Source organism: Haemaphysalis longicornis, unplaced genomic scaffold, assembly GCF_048455015.1.
Source record: "Haemaphysalis longicornis isolate Haplotype H1 unplaced genomic scaffold, Haemaphysalis longicornis Haplotype H1 scaffold_7, whole genome shotgun sequence".
Taxonomy (NCBI): Eukaryota; Metazoa; Arthropoda; class Arachnida; order Ixodida; family Ixodidae; genus Haemaphysalis; species Haemaphysalis longicornis.
The window spans coordinates 137,831,481-137,848,656 of record NW_027526422.1 but is presented as its reverse complement, the minus strand read 5'-3'; the positions used below and the strand labels follow the sequence as shown (position 1 = coordinate 137,848,656).

Sequence of the window (17,176 nt, the reverse complement as noted above, 5' to 3'; positions counted from 1 at the left end):
TGTATAACCAGTTTACACTTTTATTTAGTTTTAGCATTTCAAGCAGCCAAGTTAATATTTGTTGTATAGCGCTCGTGCAGTAACCGTTTCCCGAATTTCCACAATATCTCAGGTCTAGCAATTGCGTTTCTTAGACGGAAAAGTGCTCGCAGATGCGTGCTCGTGCTGGTGCCCGCTGTGCTTGTTCTCTCAGCGCAAATACGTGCTTCGTGCTCCCTAGTTTTACGCTGTACGGTAAAAGTATCAGTTGATTTTATTTCCTTAGTACCTATATTGACTTCGATGACTCTTCTCCCGCCTTTAAGTGGCCGTTGATTTTATTACTAGCATACCAGACAGCAAACCGTCGCATGTGCGCTTGTGCAGCGCTTCTGTGGAGCGACCTTGGCTTGGAGCTAGATGGAGTGTACAAACTAACAAAGTAAAGAAAGGCACATTCTTACATTCACAAATGTGTCGTGGCTTTGTTTCAACTGAGCGAACGAATTGCGACGACCCGTCGGCGGCCGGCGGGCTAAACGCGGGGCCGACTGACTCTGCCGGAAGGTCGTTGGATCCGTGCCGCAGCTCGGTCAATGGTCAAGCCAAGTCATCTCCTGCTGACGTCACACAAAAATGCCAATAAAAATTAGTGAGGATGCAGAGAGGAGGACATCATTTTCGAATTGATTTTTCTACTAAATAAATTCGCGTAAACGCGCTCAGAATTGTTGAAACATCACCTACCTATGGACTCCGCACTACGATTGGCGCTAGTAATCCGGCAATGTTTACAAATCACTTCAGTGTCCCTTTAATAGGCTCCTTTATTTGGGATCAGTCGACTCCCATGTAGATAATTAACGTTTCATAAGGATTGCCTCTTCGGCGACCAGCGGGGCCATGTGTACGACAACACCACCCTCTTTTTGCGGGCATTCTAAGCGTTTGCGCTTGTGGATTACCGCGGTTCCAAGGGGTGCAGCTCCCGTCGTGAGGACTACTTACCGTTATGCATTTTTATTTTTTTTTCTCTTGTGTCTTTGCAATGGAGAGGCTGCACGAAATCCAGACACCGGTTTCTGTGATCATCAGTCTTTACATAGGTGAATGGATAGTGATTTCGTTCTATTTATTAAGGCACAGATATACCGTAAAGGTACAAAAATGTAGAGAATGATCTGCTTCTGACCTTCAAGTGCGCATCCATATTTGTGTTTAGTTGAGACAATTTGGTTGTATCTGAATATTGTTTGTGTGCTGAGATGACGCCGTCGCTTGCAGTTGATAGTTCCTGTGAGATGTCTGGTTTGCTTTGAAGGTCGCAACGATAGACGCAGTGACGAGAGAAATAATGATATTCCGTGCGTGTACCACCTATGACATCACACTTTCTCTCACGGTGGCCTGAGCTGTCAGGACCGCACGCAATTGAAGGGCAGGTGCATTTCTGTCCTGCCGTCCGCGGGCGCAGCTTCTTAGGTTTAGCAACCTTCACCCATCGGGAGGAACAGATCTGCCTTGTTTGAACCCCTGGAATGGTATCAATAACGCAGATCTGCCTTGGGCCTATGCTACAAGCTATTTTCGCCTTTGTTATGTCCCAGCTTTATCGGCTCGCCTTCCGAAGACCTTCACTGCTTCACAGCAACTTACAGTGGCACATCTCTGATGATTCATACCCTGAATCCACACTAATATCCAATTCCTTTCTCAAATGCTCCGAATGTGTGGCTTGTTGTGTAGCCTGTTGCGCCATTTCCAAGGCTTGCACTGCACATCGAAAGAGAAAAAGAGGGTCGTATGAATGACCTGCTTTCGGGTGCTTGCTTTGGCACGTGTAATGCCTTATGTAATGCCTGCGGGCCCTTAAGGATTCAATAAATGAAAAGAAATGAAATGAAAGTATATACATTATAAAACAGTTGCGTCCGTGCCAGTAACCAAAGAGCACTTGTGGGGCATGTCAACAGCAGGTGTCGTGTCGGAGAAAGCAGAAACAAAAATTTGTGGCCAGAACTTCTGCTAAGCTGATGAAATAACTGTGGTAGTAGGTTCTGGTTTTATTTCGTTACCCGGATTCACAGAACAAAACATTATTTACCGGGGAGTATATCAAGCAGTACAGAAAGCAGTAGAAGTTTGTGCGGCGGTGGTGTCTTCGCCATTCCATTAGGCAGCAGCACTGTCGTTTTGGGCGGCACAATCATCAATCATTCCCCATGGCCCCGTTTAGCTCCTGCTTCATTGCGCCGAGGGTATACGACGTACTCCACTCTCGGCGCTCATCGGTTGCTGCGGCACCGCACCTTTTAGATGCGACTGCATCTCATTCACTCGCTTTGTGCATGCAGCGTCGTCGGCGTTGTTGTCGTCCGCCCCTCCCCCTACACTATAAAAAAAAATAACAGTTAGCGGCGCCCGGTATCGATCCCATGACCCAGTGGGCGGAACGCGAGGTACATGGTGCTCTTCCCACTGCGCCACAAAACCGACACGGAATCAAATGCTACGAACGCGCCTTATATCCTTGACTCATTCAAACTACGTCAAGATGCTACTGATGCAACGCGTGATGTAGCAATGATTAACACTTGCAATAAAAGAAAAGAAGCTCCCACTTACAGCAACAGTTGATGGAGTAAAGGTCGTTCCGACAGCGAAGCCCCAAGCATACCACTTAGAGAGATTGACCAAGATTGGCCACTAAAACATAATAAAAATCATAAAACATAATAATCATACGCGTTCCCGACACGATTCACGCGATTTCAGAATCAACCCAACGGAAACACCAAGTGAACCCCACGATGCGTCGCATCTACACAGGGTTCCCCTCGCGGGGAGGTGGGTGCAATTTTTCTCCTGACCTGGTTTTCTTGACGAGGATTTCTTTTTGTTTGGGTGCACCCTCCCGACTGGAAAATCATGCGCGTGGTGCATGCAAGGGCTAAAGGAAAACAGCTTTCCTGCAAAAAAAATGTATCTGGCGATGCATTGTTCCACTTTCCACGCGGGTCATTGATTAGAAGCAGCCACTGATGGCCAAGCTTGAGCGTCCCAATCGAGTGCCCTATTTAGTCGCCTTGTTTACCACAGACCGTTTGCAGCGTAGAGGTGCTGGCATACCACCGCGGAGGGCATGAGATCATTCGCCTTTGGTGTTTCTTTTACCGGCCTTGGCTAATCCCGGCATGCATTTGCGAACACTGGGACTGCTTGATGGGCAAATTGGACAATGTTTTAGTGCCGCTCAGTATGGCGACAATTAAGATATGACTGCATAGTGCGCTCCCACTTTTATGGCCTATTTGGTTAGAAAATGCACATAAAGTTCAGTTCAGCGCTTTTATTTTTATTGGCATACCTCATCTAGTTTTCTGTTCACCCCTTTCTTCTATTATAAGCGCCCCGAAACGATATTTTGTTTCTGTAAGTGATCTCTTATAACTCCATGGTCAAACAGATGTCACACAATATAATATAAAGAAATTGTATTTGTAATAATTATGTTCTGGGGATTGTTTGAAAACACAATTTTTCTCCCAGGCTAAAAATGGTTGGCTGGGGATGCATGAATTTATGAATAAGGGCGGTGAGCCAAATTATCCTTTCATAATTGTGGAAGTTTAGTGCTTCTTTTTGAACGCTTCATCACTTTAAGTATGACCAAAGCTTCTGCGCTCAGCGCCGCGTACTGTCGCGGAGCGCCTTTTATACAAGTTCACTAGTTTTGCTCATGAATACTAGTTCACGAGTATGAGCTTGTGATTTTATGGTGTGTTATAATACCCAATATATAAGTGCAAATTTTTGCTCATGAATATACCAAGCTTACGCATGCGTAGTCCGCAACTTATTGTAGACGTGAGTTGCCCTCGAGCAGTAATCGCGAATAAGTGCTTATTGCGCGCACTGAAGTTTCTAAACACTAATTTGTAGTGGTCATTCTCTTGTAATGAGCTAACATTTTCTCTGGGATTGCACATGGGGCTGTTGACGCTAGAATTACTTTACTTCTTGCATTAGCGGTCCACAGAATTATTTCGCAGCATTAGCAACAAAAAAAACGTTGTTTGTCCTAAAAATTTCATTTTCATTTTTTACTTTTCGTTGTCCGCGGTTGCTTTGGCCAAACTGCCTTACATAAAATATAAATATTCCTTTAGAGGGAAAAAACGAAATACGACACACGTGCCCGTCAAATCTCTGCTCGTTCCCTGTCATTACTTTTGTAAATTTTCTATATAATCAAGAACCAACTGCCGCACACGTTTTCTTGAACCAGCCGTAAATACAATTTTTTAGAGCGTTGCATTAAACAGGAAGGGAAAACATTTAAGCACTACCACAAATACTTTAGGCAAAATGATTTTATTTCCGGAATATAGGTATTCCGCACACATGTTATCGTGTTGTACCGAGAGCAAGAATAAAAATAAGGATGGTCGGACCGAAAGCAGCAGAATTGACTTGAAAAATTAACAGCTTAAATTTTATACGAACCCATTATTCTCCCAGCAGTTCGTCCAACTGCAAGCACTTCCTTGCTTCTTCTCCAATTCCACATTTGCTATTACTGCTACAGAAAACTGGTTTAGAATTCATACAACGTTAGAGCCTTTCTACCAGGGTTAGCGAGAAATCCAGCGAAGTTGGACGTCTGGGATATGTGCGGTGTTGTGGATTAGGTATATTGAAGACGGTAGTTGTCAGATCACAACGTAACATACTAAATACAGACACGATGGTTGGGTATAGAAAATTACGTTATATTTTAGCCAGGCTACGCCAATGACCGACGCTCCTCTAGTACGCCGTACGGGTGGCTTGCAAGGTGCGCGCCCTATTGCGCAATGGCAGGAAAAAGATGGATTCGGCGGGCGGTGAGCACTGCATGCGACTCTGGAAAGAGGCGGCGGTGGTGGAGAGAATTAGGGAGTGGGGCTGTAACCACACTCCATCGGTATATGGCCACGCTTCACAGCGCAACACACAACGGGGGCTAAACCAGGCTGCAAAAGCCAATCTCACACTATTTCCTTAAAGCCGTCCTAACCCCTAAGAATACCTGCAACGTTGGACGACATCTTCAGGGAAAATATTAGACAGATCGAAATACAGAAGCCCTAAGAAACATTTATTTTTATGAATGCCTTTATGTGCTCCACACACGCCGCTGGGTAAAGTATCAACACCGCCGCGAGAGCCCGGAAGATTTCGAATACACAGCTTCGCTGTTAAAGGTGCTCCACCTGCACCAATTTTGCTAAACCGAGCTTGTGAATGGTACAATATTTTATCTCTTCGCGCCATATTCCCTGATCGGTACACTTAATAAGTTCCGACGCTATTGTGCGAACATTGCAGTCTCTACCTGATGCGCACATTTCATCTAGGATGAATCCGCGTGGTAATTTTACCTAGTTGACGCGCACGGCAGCAATATTTGTGTCTTTTTTTCTCTGTGCAGGACACATGTAGGGTTGACCTCAAAAACAATTATGGGGAGACGGCATTCATCCTAGCCGCCCGCGAAGGCCACTGGGACATTGTGGAGATGCTGCTCTTCGCTGGCGCGCATGTAAACACAGCCGACCTGCAGGGCAACACAGCGCTGCACTTGAGCCTGATGGAAGCGAAGGAGCGGCGCGCCAAACCGCTGAATATGCCAACCAGCCGTGCAATGAAAGCCGTACGTATACAGTATAGTACATGGAACCCGGAGTCGGTCACAAAAGTACTTGAGGAGACACAGAAGGTTGTAGTCAGGGTCTTATCAGGGTCTTTTCACGGAGCACTCAGGGGGCAATGACTTTCACTGGATATTTTTCGCTTTGTACAACGCGCTTTGTTAATTATTGGACCACCAGTTTCCGCACTTTTTTAAACAGAATACTTACCTAACTTGTCATCTTGATTTTGATTTTCACCTCTCCTGCTGGGAGATGTCAGCTTTATAAACACATCTACAGTTTGCCCTGCTGTTAACGTGCAATTTCCTTGCAGCTTTTCTTAAGTAAACTTCGCGAGAAGAAAGGAGCAGTATATAAAATTTACTTGCGTGACCCTAGTTATTGAAGTAGAAAAAAAATCCGAGCACAATGCTAATTGTTGTGAACTTAATGCAAAGAATAGTTTTAGGAAACCCTTAGGGGGCATGGCATTTTGCTTTTGGGGGGCTTGAGAAATCAAGCGAAAGTGCCTTACAATTAAATAACTTGAGTCCAATGTTGATGTGCCGTTAAGTTGCAACAATTTTCCCTTCTAAGTGGTGTTCCCCGTTCTTTCAACGGGCTGCTGAATCTAAGATCTCGATTAGCTTGTGGCGGCGCCCCAGCAGCTTGAGTCGTCTGCTGCCGCAAACGGGCACGCTCCAGGAACGATGACGCTGGGGCTGAGCCACGAGTGGCGAGTGCTGACCACGCGCTTGCGGTGCGCGCTGGGCACGAGCGTGGAATAAAGCGGGGACCCCAGTTTGGGTCCACGGCGCTGTAGCGTGCAGACGTGTGTCTACGCATCTCTCTGTCGCCGTCGTGACATTGGTGACCCGGACGTTGCAGCGGAGCCACGTACTCAGAATGGACCCTCCCCGCGACGCCAGCGGTCCTTTTGTGTCCTCCGCTGCCTCTTCACCTGGCGTCTCCGCCGTCGCTTGCCGTTTGCCCCCCTTCAGCGCTAAGCACCCCGACGTGTGGTTCCTGCAAGCCGAGGCAAGCTTCCGAGTGAGTCACATCACGTCGCAAGAGACCCGCTTCAACCATCTACAACAGTCACTGCCTATTGAGATCGCGGTTGAGGTTCGTGACATCCTTGCCAACCCGCCTACCACGAACCCTTACGACACGTTGAAGGCTGCCATCTTGAGCCGCACGAGCCCTTCGGAACGGCAGCGTTTCCTGGGGCTGCTTTCTGCAGAGGAGTTGGGTGATCGACCTTCGCAGTTCCTTCACGAACTGCAAACCCTGCTCGGCGACGCACCTTCTGCCACGGACTCCCGTTTGTTGAAGGAACGTTTCCTGCGACGGCTCCCCTCTTCTGTGCAGATGATCCTCGCGACTGCTTCTGACCTTCCCTTATCCGCGTTGGCCGCGCATTCTGACAAGATAATGGAAGGCGCCACGTTGCATCCGCCTTTGTCCACGGTGGCATCCGCTCAATCTTCCGACCATACCACCGTGGCGGCGCCTGCTACTCCTTTGCCCTCACCGCTATCAGACGACCTCGCCGCTCTCCGAACGCGCATGCAAAACTTAGAGGAGCTTGTCGCCTCGGCTGGTTACAGCTCGCCGCCGCCTCGCAACCCTCGAGATCGCCGGTTTGGCCCTTCTCGCCGTACCCCGTCTCCGCAAGTATTTCGCCAGGAAGGCACAACGCGCCAGCCACCTCAACACCCTGATTCATTGTGCTGGTACCATCGCTGCTTCGGTGCAGCGGCGCAACGTTGCACCCGTCCTTGCGGCTGGCCGGGAAACGGGACGAGGGATCGTTAGCGGCGGCGACCGATTCCCAAGCCAGCGACAGTCGCCTCTTCTACATCGCAGATGCAACCAGTGGTCAACGTTTCCTAGTTGACACTGGTGCTGAAGTGAGTGTGCTCCCCGCTAATTCCTGTGACCGCACTCAAGCACTACTGTGCCATCTCCAAGCTATTAACAAGTCCAGCATTCCCGTGTACCGAAAAAAATCCCTGATGGTAAAAGTCGGCCTACGCCGTGCGTTCCGCTGGATTTTCCTCGTGGCCAACGTGAGTCACGCCATTCTAGGAGCCGATTTCCTTTCGCACTTCGGCCTCCTGGTTGACATGGCCCGAAAAAGAATCCTGGACGCCAAAACCGGCCTTTCTGTCATCGGCAAATCGTCTCCAGTCCATCCGTTCGCATTGACGCTTCTTTGCGACCTACCTTCTCCGTACCGGGAATTGCTGAACGAGTTTCCTTCCCTGACTGCCCCTCCAGACTGGACAAAGCCAGTGAAGCATGACGTCGTTCATCAGATCATCACCACCGGTCCACCTACGCACGCCGTGGCGCGTCGACTGGCCCCAGAAACATAAAATCGCGGAACAGGAATTTGACCACATGGTTGAAATCGGCATTGCTCGCCCGTCATCGAGCAACTGGTCCTCGTCGTTACACATGGTCCCGAAGAAATCAGGAGACTGGCGACCCTGTGGTGATTACCGCTCCTTGAACGTGACCACGGTACCCGACAGGTACCCCCTACCTAATATACAGGACTTCACCAATAACCTCAGCGGATGTACCATCTTTTCAAAGCTTGACCTCCAAAAAGCCTACCACCAAATCCCCGTAGCCCCGGATGACATCAAGAAAACTGCCATCATTACACCGTTTGGCCTCTTCGAATTCACTCGGATGCCTTTCGGGTTACGCAACGCAGCTCAGACTTTTCAGCGCTTCATAGACGTCGTCGTCCGTGGTCTACCTTTTGTTTTCGCCTACATAGATGACGTTCTTGTCGCCATTTCATCGCTATCTGAGCACCTGCACCATCTGCGGATAGTTTTCGAACGCCTAGCAGAGCATAGCCTCATCCTTAATAGCGAAAAGTGCGCGTTTGGGTTGCCGTCGTTGGAGTTTCTCGGTCATTTCGTTGACTGCAATGGAATTCACCCTCTGCCAGACAAAGTGAAGGCCATAATCGACTTTCCCCGACCTGAGTCCTTGCTCCAACTGCGCCGTTTCCTAGGGCTGGTAAATTATTAGCGACGGTTCATCCCGGAATGTGCGGCCATTGTTCAACCTCTCGAAACTTTCCTTCAAACTTCCAAGTCTCCCGAGTGCAGTCTTGAATGGTCTGAAGCTGCTGATCGCGCATTCACTACCACCAAGGAGCGCCTGGCCTCTTCTACCCTCCTCGTGCACCCGAGCCACAACGCTCCCACAAGCCTGATGGTAGATGCTTCCCACTGTGCGATTGGAGCTGTACTTCAGCAGCACATCCGCGGCAGCTGGCACCCGCTCGGTTTCTTTTCGAAGAAGCTTTCTCCCACTGAGCAACGGTACAGCACTTTCGGACGGGAACTCCTGGCGGCATACCTCGCTGTGAAGCATTTCCGCTTTTTCCTCGAAGGCCGCAGCTTTGTGATCTTCACCGATCACAAGCCTCTTACGAACGCCTTCAAGTCATCGAAGACTACATATTCTCCCCGAGAGACGCGACATTTGGCTTATCTTGCAGAGTTTACGACGGACATTCGGCATGTCAAGGGAGTTAACAACATTCCAGCCGACGCCCTTAGCCGTATTTCCGCCATACAGCGCTCCGGTTTCAGTTCTCAGGAGTTGGCCCAAGCCCAAAGCGATGACCAGGAGCTCCGAACTCTACGTTCTTCAAACAGCTCCTCTCTGCAACTCGAGGATATTCTATGCCCTGATTCCGGAATCAACATCGTTTGCGACATTGACCCGGTCTCAGGCCGCAGACGGCCATACCTTCCTGCGTCTGTCAGGCGCATTGCCTTCAACTCTATTCACCGTCTCTCTCATCCTGGAGTTCGTGCCTCACGGCGTTTGATTGCCGAGAGATACGTCTGGCCGGGCATGAATACTGACGTACGCGCCTGTGCCCGTTCCTGCCTCGCCTGCCAACAATGCAAGGTCTCTCGGCATACCACATCGCCTCTGACTACTTTCCCACTACCGGACTAGTTAAATTTCGCTTCTCCATCTTCTTGACGAACTGATGGAGACGAAATAGTGATGTTCTTTTGATGTGCGAGCCGAGAGGACGATCTCGACTCGCTCCGATGACCGACGACCGATGCTTGGAGCGGGTGAGGGATGAGGACTACCTTCCTTGCTGGATATTAGGTTTATTTACATTATTTACATTCCTACTCCAAGTATCTATATCAGGACAGAGTGACGGTTACATTGTCACTCTGCCCGCAGCAGCCTGTTCGGCCGAGATCTATACTAAACTAGATCCCCTCTCGACCGACCCCCGAGAAAACCCAACACTCCGGTTTTGATAACAAAAACCCCGCCTCCAAAAAGGGGGCATACAAGAAAGAGAGAAAAACCCTTTAAACAATTAATAGAAACCCATTGATTGGCCACAAGAACCAGCCAATCACACATGTGTCCCCACCTGCGGTCACGTGACCCAACCCTCTCTCTTATGCACTCAAAGTGCGTTTCCTACGCACTCTGTTGCACCCGGCCAGAAAATACAGGACATCTGCGGCCTAAAGTGAACCATCCATTACGTTCAGCGGGCGGCATCTGCACAAACAACCGCCAAGCCGAGGGCTTGGGGCGATCTTCGCGCGGCTACCATCCCCCCGCGTCTGCCTTGACCCCTCGGCTGCGCGCGCGTCGGGACAATGCGGGAGTCGCCGCTAATCCCCTCCCAGACTAAGTACGCCGCCGCCTGCCGTCTGTCGCCAGGGAAGAGGCGCTTCAGGCCGAAGCAAAATCTTCGATGACGCTGGGGCTGAGCCACGAGTGGCGATTGCTGACCACGCGCTTGCGGTGCGCGCTGGGCACGAGCGTGGAATAAAGCGGGGACCCCAGTTTGGGTCCACGGCGCTGTAGCGTGCAGACGTGTGTCTTCGCATCTCTCTGTCGCCGTCGCGACAAGCTAATATTAGATGTGTAATTCTGGTTTTCTATGCTGCTTGGTAAACCGATTGAAGTACTTTAACTACAGTAAAGAACAAAAAGTGGCATAAAATATTTGAAGAATTTTTTAATGCCTAATTATAGCTTTTTACTCAATACTCCATCCTTCAGAATTGCCTGAGAAAGAAAGCCACGCAACCATAACGATGATTGTAAGAGAACAGATTACTTTTATCTGTACTTTGGGGATCGGAAGCTTTGAGAGGAATCACAATCGCGAATCAGAAAACCATGAATTCGAAACATACAATTACAGTACTCGTATGTGTTACGTGTCACGTGAACGAAATGGCATGTCAGCAGAACACATAACTACACATAACTACGATGTAGCACAAAAGAAGTCGTTCGAAAGTAGCACAAAGCTTTTGGCTTCAAAAACTTAGGTTAACTTCATTCCCAAAGAAACGTTTAGGAAAATAGGTAGCTAGCTTTGTGCTAATGACTTCCCCCTTCCCCCCGAGTTCAGAAAAACAGCTTGGTTAATTTACTTGTCATAATTTTGACGAGCAGTAATACCTTCACCAAGATTCCTTTATCTGCTCGTTAAGCATTTCCAGTGCTTAATTGCTGGCGTGTTACTTGGCATTGCTACTTTGGTTCGTTTCAAATTGTGCACCTTATCCTTTTTTCAAAATTTTGCTACGCATTTCTAGAATCCTTGTCTGTACTATATCCGTCATAATGCACCATTCTAAAGGGAGTGAATCACTGCGAATTTCTTGTAAATGGTGCCTTTTCCCAAATGTATTTCCTAAAACTTTTCTAAACTAGTTCTGAAAATTTTGCAGGAACTGCAACTCCATGTAGCATATTGTGAGGCCAAGAATTTCCCGATAGCGGTGGTCACTTCTGAATCGAATGCATTTTAAAAGCTATAAACTCTTGGTAAAAAAAACTGCAGCATTGTGCATATGTTTTATGTTGTTAAGGCAAGATTGCAGTCTACTGTTCAGAAACCCTTCTAAAAGCTGTGAAATCCTGGTACAAAAATTTGTAGCATTGTGCATATGTTTTATGTTGTTAAGTCAAGATTGCAGTCTACTGTTCAGCAACACTTCTTAAATTGAGGTTTACTTGCTAGGCAGTGGAACGTTTACGGTGTTGAAGGTTTAGCTACCATTATCTTAGTGAATACACTGCATACAAGGAATTTTCAGCTAATTGATAAACCGTTTTTAAAGCAAAGCTTTCTACCTCCACCAGCCAACGGTTTCGGCGTGGCGTGCGCCACAAGAAATGTCCAACTAGATTAAATAAAAACTACTTGAACCACCATGGATCGAAATGGACCCGAAGAGAATCCGAGCGAGAACCCGTCGTCCTAGCGACTAAGCAGCGCTCATACGTGGAGACAAAGACAGACGCTGGGTTTGATGCAATGGTGGCCGAGGAGGAAGGCGCTATTTGAAGGCGGCACACGAAACGAGAGTGAGGGGAAGGCAGTGAGAGAGACGATGCAGTAGCCACGTGTGGCGCCCTCATCCTCACCTTTCGAAATAAGCTCCGCCTTGTTTTCTTTCTGCCGATGCACGAACTGGCAACAACGGTGGCGCCCGCCGCTCTAGCCCGGCCGTGGCCGATGCTCCTGCAATTCGTAGTTTCCCCTGTTTGACTTTTCTACTTTCTCTTGCTTTTTGTTTCTGTATAAAATTTTTTGTTTTCAAGGTACTTCTTGCGTGAAGTTTCACCAGTGAACACCTGGCTGGGATTGCTCTATTGCGAAAAAGCGTCACCATGACTGCTCTGTGTTGTTTTTTCTTATTCATTGCTAATTCGTCATTCTTGTAGAACATGCAATGACCTTATCTTTGTAGTTTGATGTTGGTGCATATACCTATTGTTCTTTTAAGCAAAACTTTGACGCTAAGCGGATGGCGTAGTTTGCCAGAATAAGCCGCACTGAAGGAAAGGCAGCGTGACACGGTTTCACACAACGATGAAGTGAAAGGAAATCCAACGCCTCAAGATAATCACTTCCCGTGCTCGGAATCGAACATGGGTCCGTCGTTTTATCAAGCTAACGTCTGCGCGATTGAGGTATCTCTGAGTCGGTCGAAGATATTTGGATTAGTGAATGTGTCGTTTACTCAAGCTGCATTGGAGAAAGCTTCGCGTTTTATTTTCGTTCACCTGAGAAATCGACTTGGATTTTTTGTTCAGCTTCAAGATATCCGCATGGACCTATTCGCTATGCGAAATATTTGTTCACACTTGAATGCAAATTTTACTACCCCGAACTCCGCTTTTTTTCTCACTGGCTTCAAAGGACTACATGTGCCCGCTAAACAATTGGCTAAATCCCCCTGCTGTCTTCACTTTCCTGACCCTATGATATCCAATTTAATCACAAATGTTCCTATACGGAGCTGTAAAACTGGTTCCACTTGGAATGGTGTAGTTGTTCGCCTAGATGTGTTCAAATGGTAGTGACGGCCTGTTTAGACGCAGAGAATCTCAGCACTCCCAGTATAGCGCTGCTCTTTCCACCGCAATGATCAGGTGTTCTATAGGTGGTAGACACTAATTCCAGGAGTTCTGCCTATTAATCGCTTGATAGCTGTGTGCAGAACTCATCGCAAAAGACGCCGTATTTTTGGCAGGCGAGGGTGGTACTTTTGCGATCCACGGAGGACTAATACTGTGGTTGCCGCCCCCAGTGTAGCCTCCCGTGATATCAGGTTTTGTTGAGCCACACCGGACTGGGCATCTTTTCAAACATAAGAAAGTTATGAAAGGGAATAACGATGGGCACTTTTTGAAATTTTTCAGAGGCAGAATACGGGGCACACACCATCGATTCACACAGGCGTCCTCTTGGGTTTTTGTATGAAAAGTGAAAGTAAAGGTATCACTACCAATTTCTTATAACTGACGTATGTCTGTCCTAGTTCTGTGAAATTTAGAGCTTGAATATATTGCGAAAAAGGCGAGCAAAAAACTTTCTCTTGTAGGGCTTTCACCTCCGAATCATCACAAAACACCTTCGATGTTTCATAACTTCTGCTACTGCGGAAACTTTATTCCCCTCGGCGGGGTAACATAATCATCGCAGTTAGCATTTGCATAACCACCTCTGTCCTGAAAATTTTGTTTGCACTGGTAGTGCAATGGCATCCGTATTATACGGCTGTTGCTGAGAGGTTGTAAACGCTGGAGTAGGAGCGCAGAGAATAAAAAATGAGCTCTAATCCACGCTGTGAAGGCGGTTGGAAAGCAATACTGCTAACGACACCCCCAATAATTACCCATGTGACGTCACTTGAATTAACACACGTGCCTCTAGAAAGAGCGACACCAGATATTCTTATGGCCGTTGCCTCGGATTCGCGGGGGCGGCGTCCCGAATGTGGCAGCGTCGGCCACGGCCAGGCTAAAGCGGCGGACGCAACCGCTCTAGCTAGGCCGGGCGTCGGCGGAAAGAAAACGGAGAGTAGCTTCTTTCGAAGGGTCAGGAGGAGCGCGGCAAACACGGCTACTGCGTCACCTCTGTCACTGCCTCCCCTTCACTCTTGTTTCATGTGTGGCCTCTAAAAAGCGCCCGCCCCTCCACCGGAGCTAAATCAAAAGCAGCGTCTGTGTCCGTGTCTCCAGGTGTGGGCATCGCTTAGTCGCTAAGACGACGGGAATTTGCTCCGCTTCTCTTTGGGCCCAGGCTCCATCCTTGTAGAGGCCAGTAGTTTTTATTTAGCCTGGTCGGGACTTTGTTGTAGCGCACGCCACGACAGAACCATCCGCTGTTGAGGTAGAAAGCTTGGCATTAAAAAGTACCCCGCACCTACAGCAGCTTTCGTTTCAGGCCCACACCATCATAGAAAAGCTTTCAACGTAGAAAATTTCTGAACAAATGGTACAATCGTATTATATCCCCTGCTGCAGCTCAATTTGTTTTTGATATCACTGGGCATATTAGTGGACAGTTGGGTATTTGTGTCGCTTCTGCTGCTCATGTATTACACACTTTTCTTGATTTCCTCATTTGAACTTCCAATGGAACCCAAAATAGGTTAACTACTTTTCCCACGTCATGCTTGGCGTATTTAACAGGTGGTTTTCATTTGCGGGGGTTTACGCATCCTCAGTATAAATTGCCATAAACTGCGGAGTAGATTGAAAACTTTGGTTCTATCGGTGTGTGCCACAAGTAGTATTCCGCCGCACGAAGACTCGCTCTGTGGGTGATTGACTTCCGAGTCAAGCTCCGCTCATCGCTTGTTTTCAGATTGGTGCTGGCTACGACCATCGAGGTTACCAATCACACAAAGAGGTATTAATTATTTGGCAAGTGAAAAAGAAGTGCCTCCATAAAATGAGTTGATGAAATATTCCACGCATTTTCCGAAGACAAGGAGGTGGTACCCTATCAGTGCTTTAGGTTACGGCAGTTTTTTTTTTAATCTTGGAAAGTTCCAATTTTAACGCAGAAATATGACGATTTACATTTTTATGCTTTCTCCGTGTGTGTGTTCGAAGTACAAAAATGTGTTTATTTATAGTAAGCGATATCGCCCGCCATCCACAGGGCAATAGGATGCTAGAAGGATAGGGGAAAATTCCTTGATAGGTCGCACGCCACGTCTCAAGCCGGCATGAGGTCCACTAACCTATGACAATTTATCTGGTTGGTGCTGACGTCTGATATCAAAGATGTACATCAAAACAGGGCCCGGTCAGTTACTGTGGAGTCATGACTAGAATTAGTAAACACGTTTGTAATCCAGCAGAACCGCACTGAAGGGCATTGATTGTGCAAAGTCCGGAAAGTCGCAATCGACAATAAAGACGGTGTGGCCCATAGATGTCATGGATACCTGCTCTCGTACAGTTCGCGTGTGTGGATGTCCGTAATAAATGTCATGCACCTTTTCTTGTTCGTAAATGAGTGTCACTGCACAGGTATGTTATTATTTCTCTAAATACCACCTTATGGCTTTTATTTTCAGGTAGAGAAAAAACTTCAGCAGTGTGGTCCAACTGGCATCCATAAAATCCTTCGGTTGCCGTGTTTTCTTGCTCGATGCGGAGCTGAGATCCGTCGCCGTAACAAACAAGGCACGACTCCGCTAGAAATCGCCTTTAGTCTACAACAGCCTGCCGTAGAGATGCTTGGGTTCTTTCATGTTGAAAGATTGTAAGTATGGCCTTTTTGTCCCGTATTGTTATGCTTCGCAAAGCAGCACTTGTTCGGCTTTATGCATGATAAGGAATAACCGTACGCTACTAACGACATCGCTTGCTTTTATACTCATTCGACAATACAAGCTAACTGCACTAGTCTGCACATTCAGTAAAAATAAACAATTAAACAATAAACTTTCCAAGGAACATGTCAAGACAAATTTGGCGCTATTTTCTTCTCCACCAATTAGTACGCGTGAGCGTAGCATGCTTAAACCAGCCGAATTTCGTTTCCTTCCTCTGTAAAACTTCCGGAACACATCCGCACATGGGGGAGCGCCAGCTGAAAGCTGCCTCGCGCTTGCAGAGAGGCGCCAAACACAGCAAAAACAAAACCCAAAGAAAACACCAGGCTTCTAGTTGAGCTCCAGCTGTGCCCGGCAGCCATTTTTAAATGCAGAGACTTTCTTTAACTCACGATGTCACCCGGTGTTGGCGTGCCTCGGCGTCCGCAACAGCCGTTCCAGGTGTGCCCTCTTTCCCACTCCTCCTCTCCCGCATCACGCTACCTTCCTCGCTCTCAACAACAGGTCCGCACCCCTCCCCCTACACTATATAAAAAAATAATACTTACCGGCGCCCGGTTTCGATCCCACGACCCTGCGGGCGGAACGCAAGGTACATGGTGCTCTACCCACTGCGTCACAAAGCCGACACAGAATGGAAGGCTACGAACGCGCCTTATATCCTTGACTCATTCAAACTACGTCAACAAGCTGCTGATACAACGCATTCACTACCACCAACTCCCCAAACCCTAAATGTTAATGCAATACACCCACCCCCTATGCGACGCATTTACTCGAGTCCCCCTCGCGGGGAGATGGGCCCTTTTTGAGCTACACAGAAGAAACGCGGGGCACGCGGACGACACTGAACCACTAATGACAATTTCGACATCACCAACCGTAACACAGCCATAAAATACGCTGCAATATTCTTGTAGGCTATGCCGTGAGTGTACATACATGATTATTCACATGTTGTAGAAAGCCACAGCACTGTTTTTTGCATAGGAGTGGAAGGCGTAGTTATGGTTTCATCGATATGGTTGTAGGGGACATATAAGACACACCTAACGGAAACCACGGTGCCTCAGCGGGGCAGAAAACTTAAGAAATTAGGGTGCCTCCGGAGAGCTCTTCAGTCGAATCCGTGGTTATACGTCATCTGAAACTTGATGTGCTCCGTATTGTTTCTTACTGATACGGAAACTAATACTCAGCGCACGAAAGGAACGCATGTATATAATTTTTCCGTAACAATCTGTGCAGGATAACCCTCCGAGCCCAAAACTACTTTACTTCAACCAGTTGGGTAACGTTTCTAAGAGAAGCGGAAACTGCGTTTTGTTTTTATATGTGCAAAAT

General features: G+C 47.7%; 1 protein-coding gene across 1 annotated transcript in view; it reads left to right on the top strand.

Moving 5' to 3' along the window:
- The window catches only part of LOC144147057 (uncharacterized), a 173,977-nt gene that overhangs the window by 118,902 nt on the left and 37,899 nt on the right, over nucleotides 1-17,176 (top strand). The window contains exons 14-15 of the mRNA XM_077679086.1: nucleotides 5,453-5,674; nucleotides 15,572-15,759. Coding sequence (XP_077535212.1) covers nucleotides 5,453-5,674; nucleotides 15,572-15,759 — 410 coding nt within the window. The remainder of the gene's footprint in view (nucleotides 1-5,452; nucleotides 5,675-15,571; nucleotides 15,760-17,176) is intronic.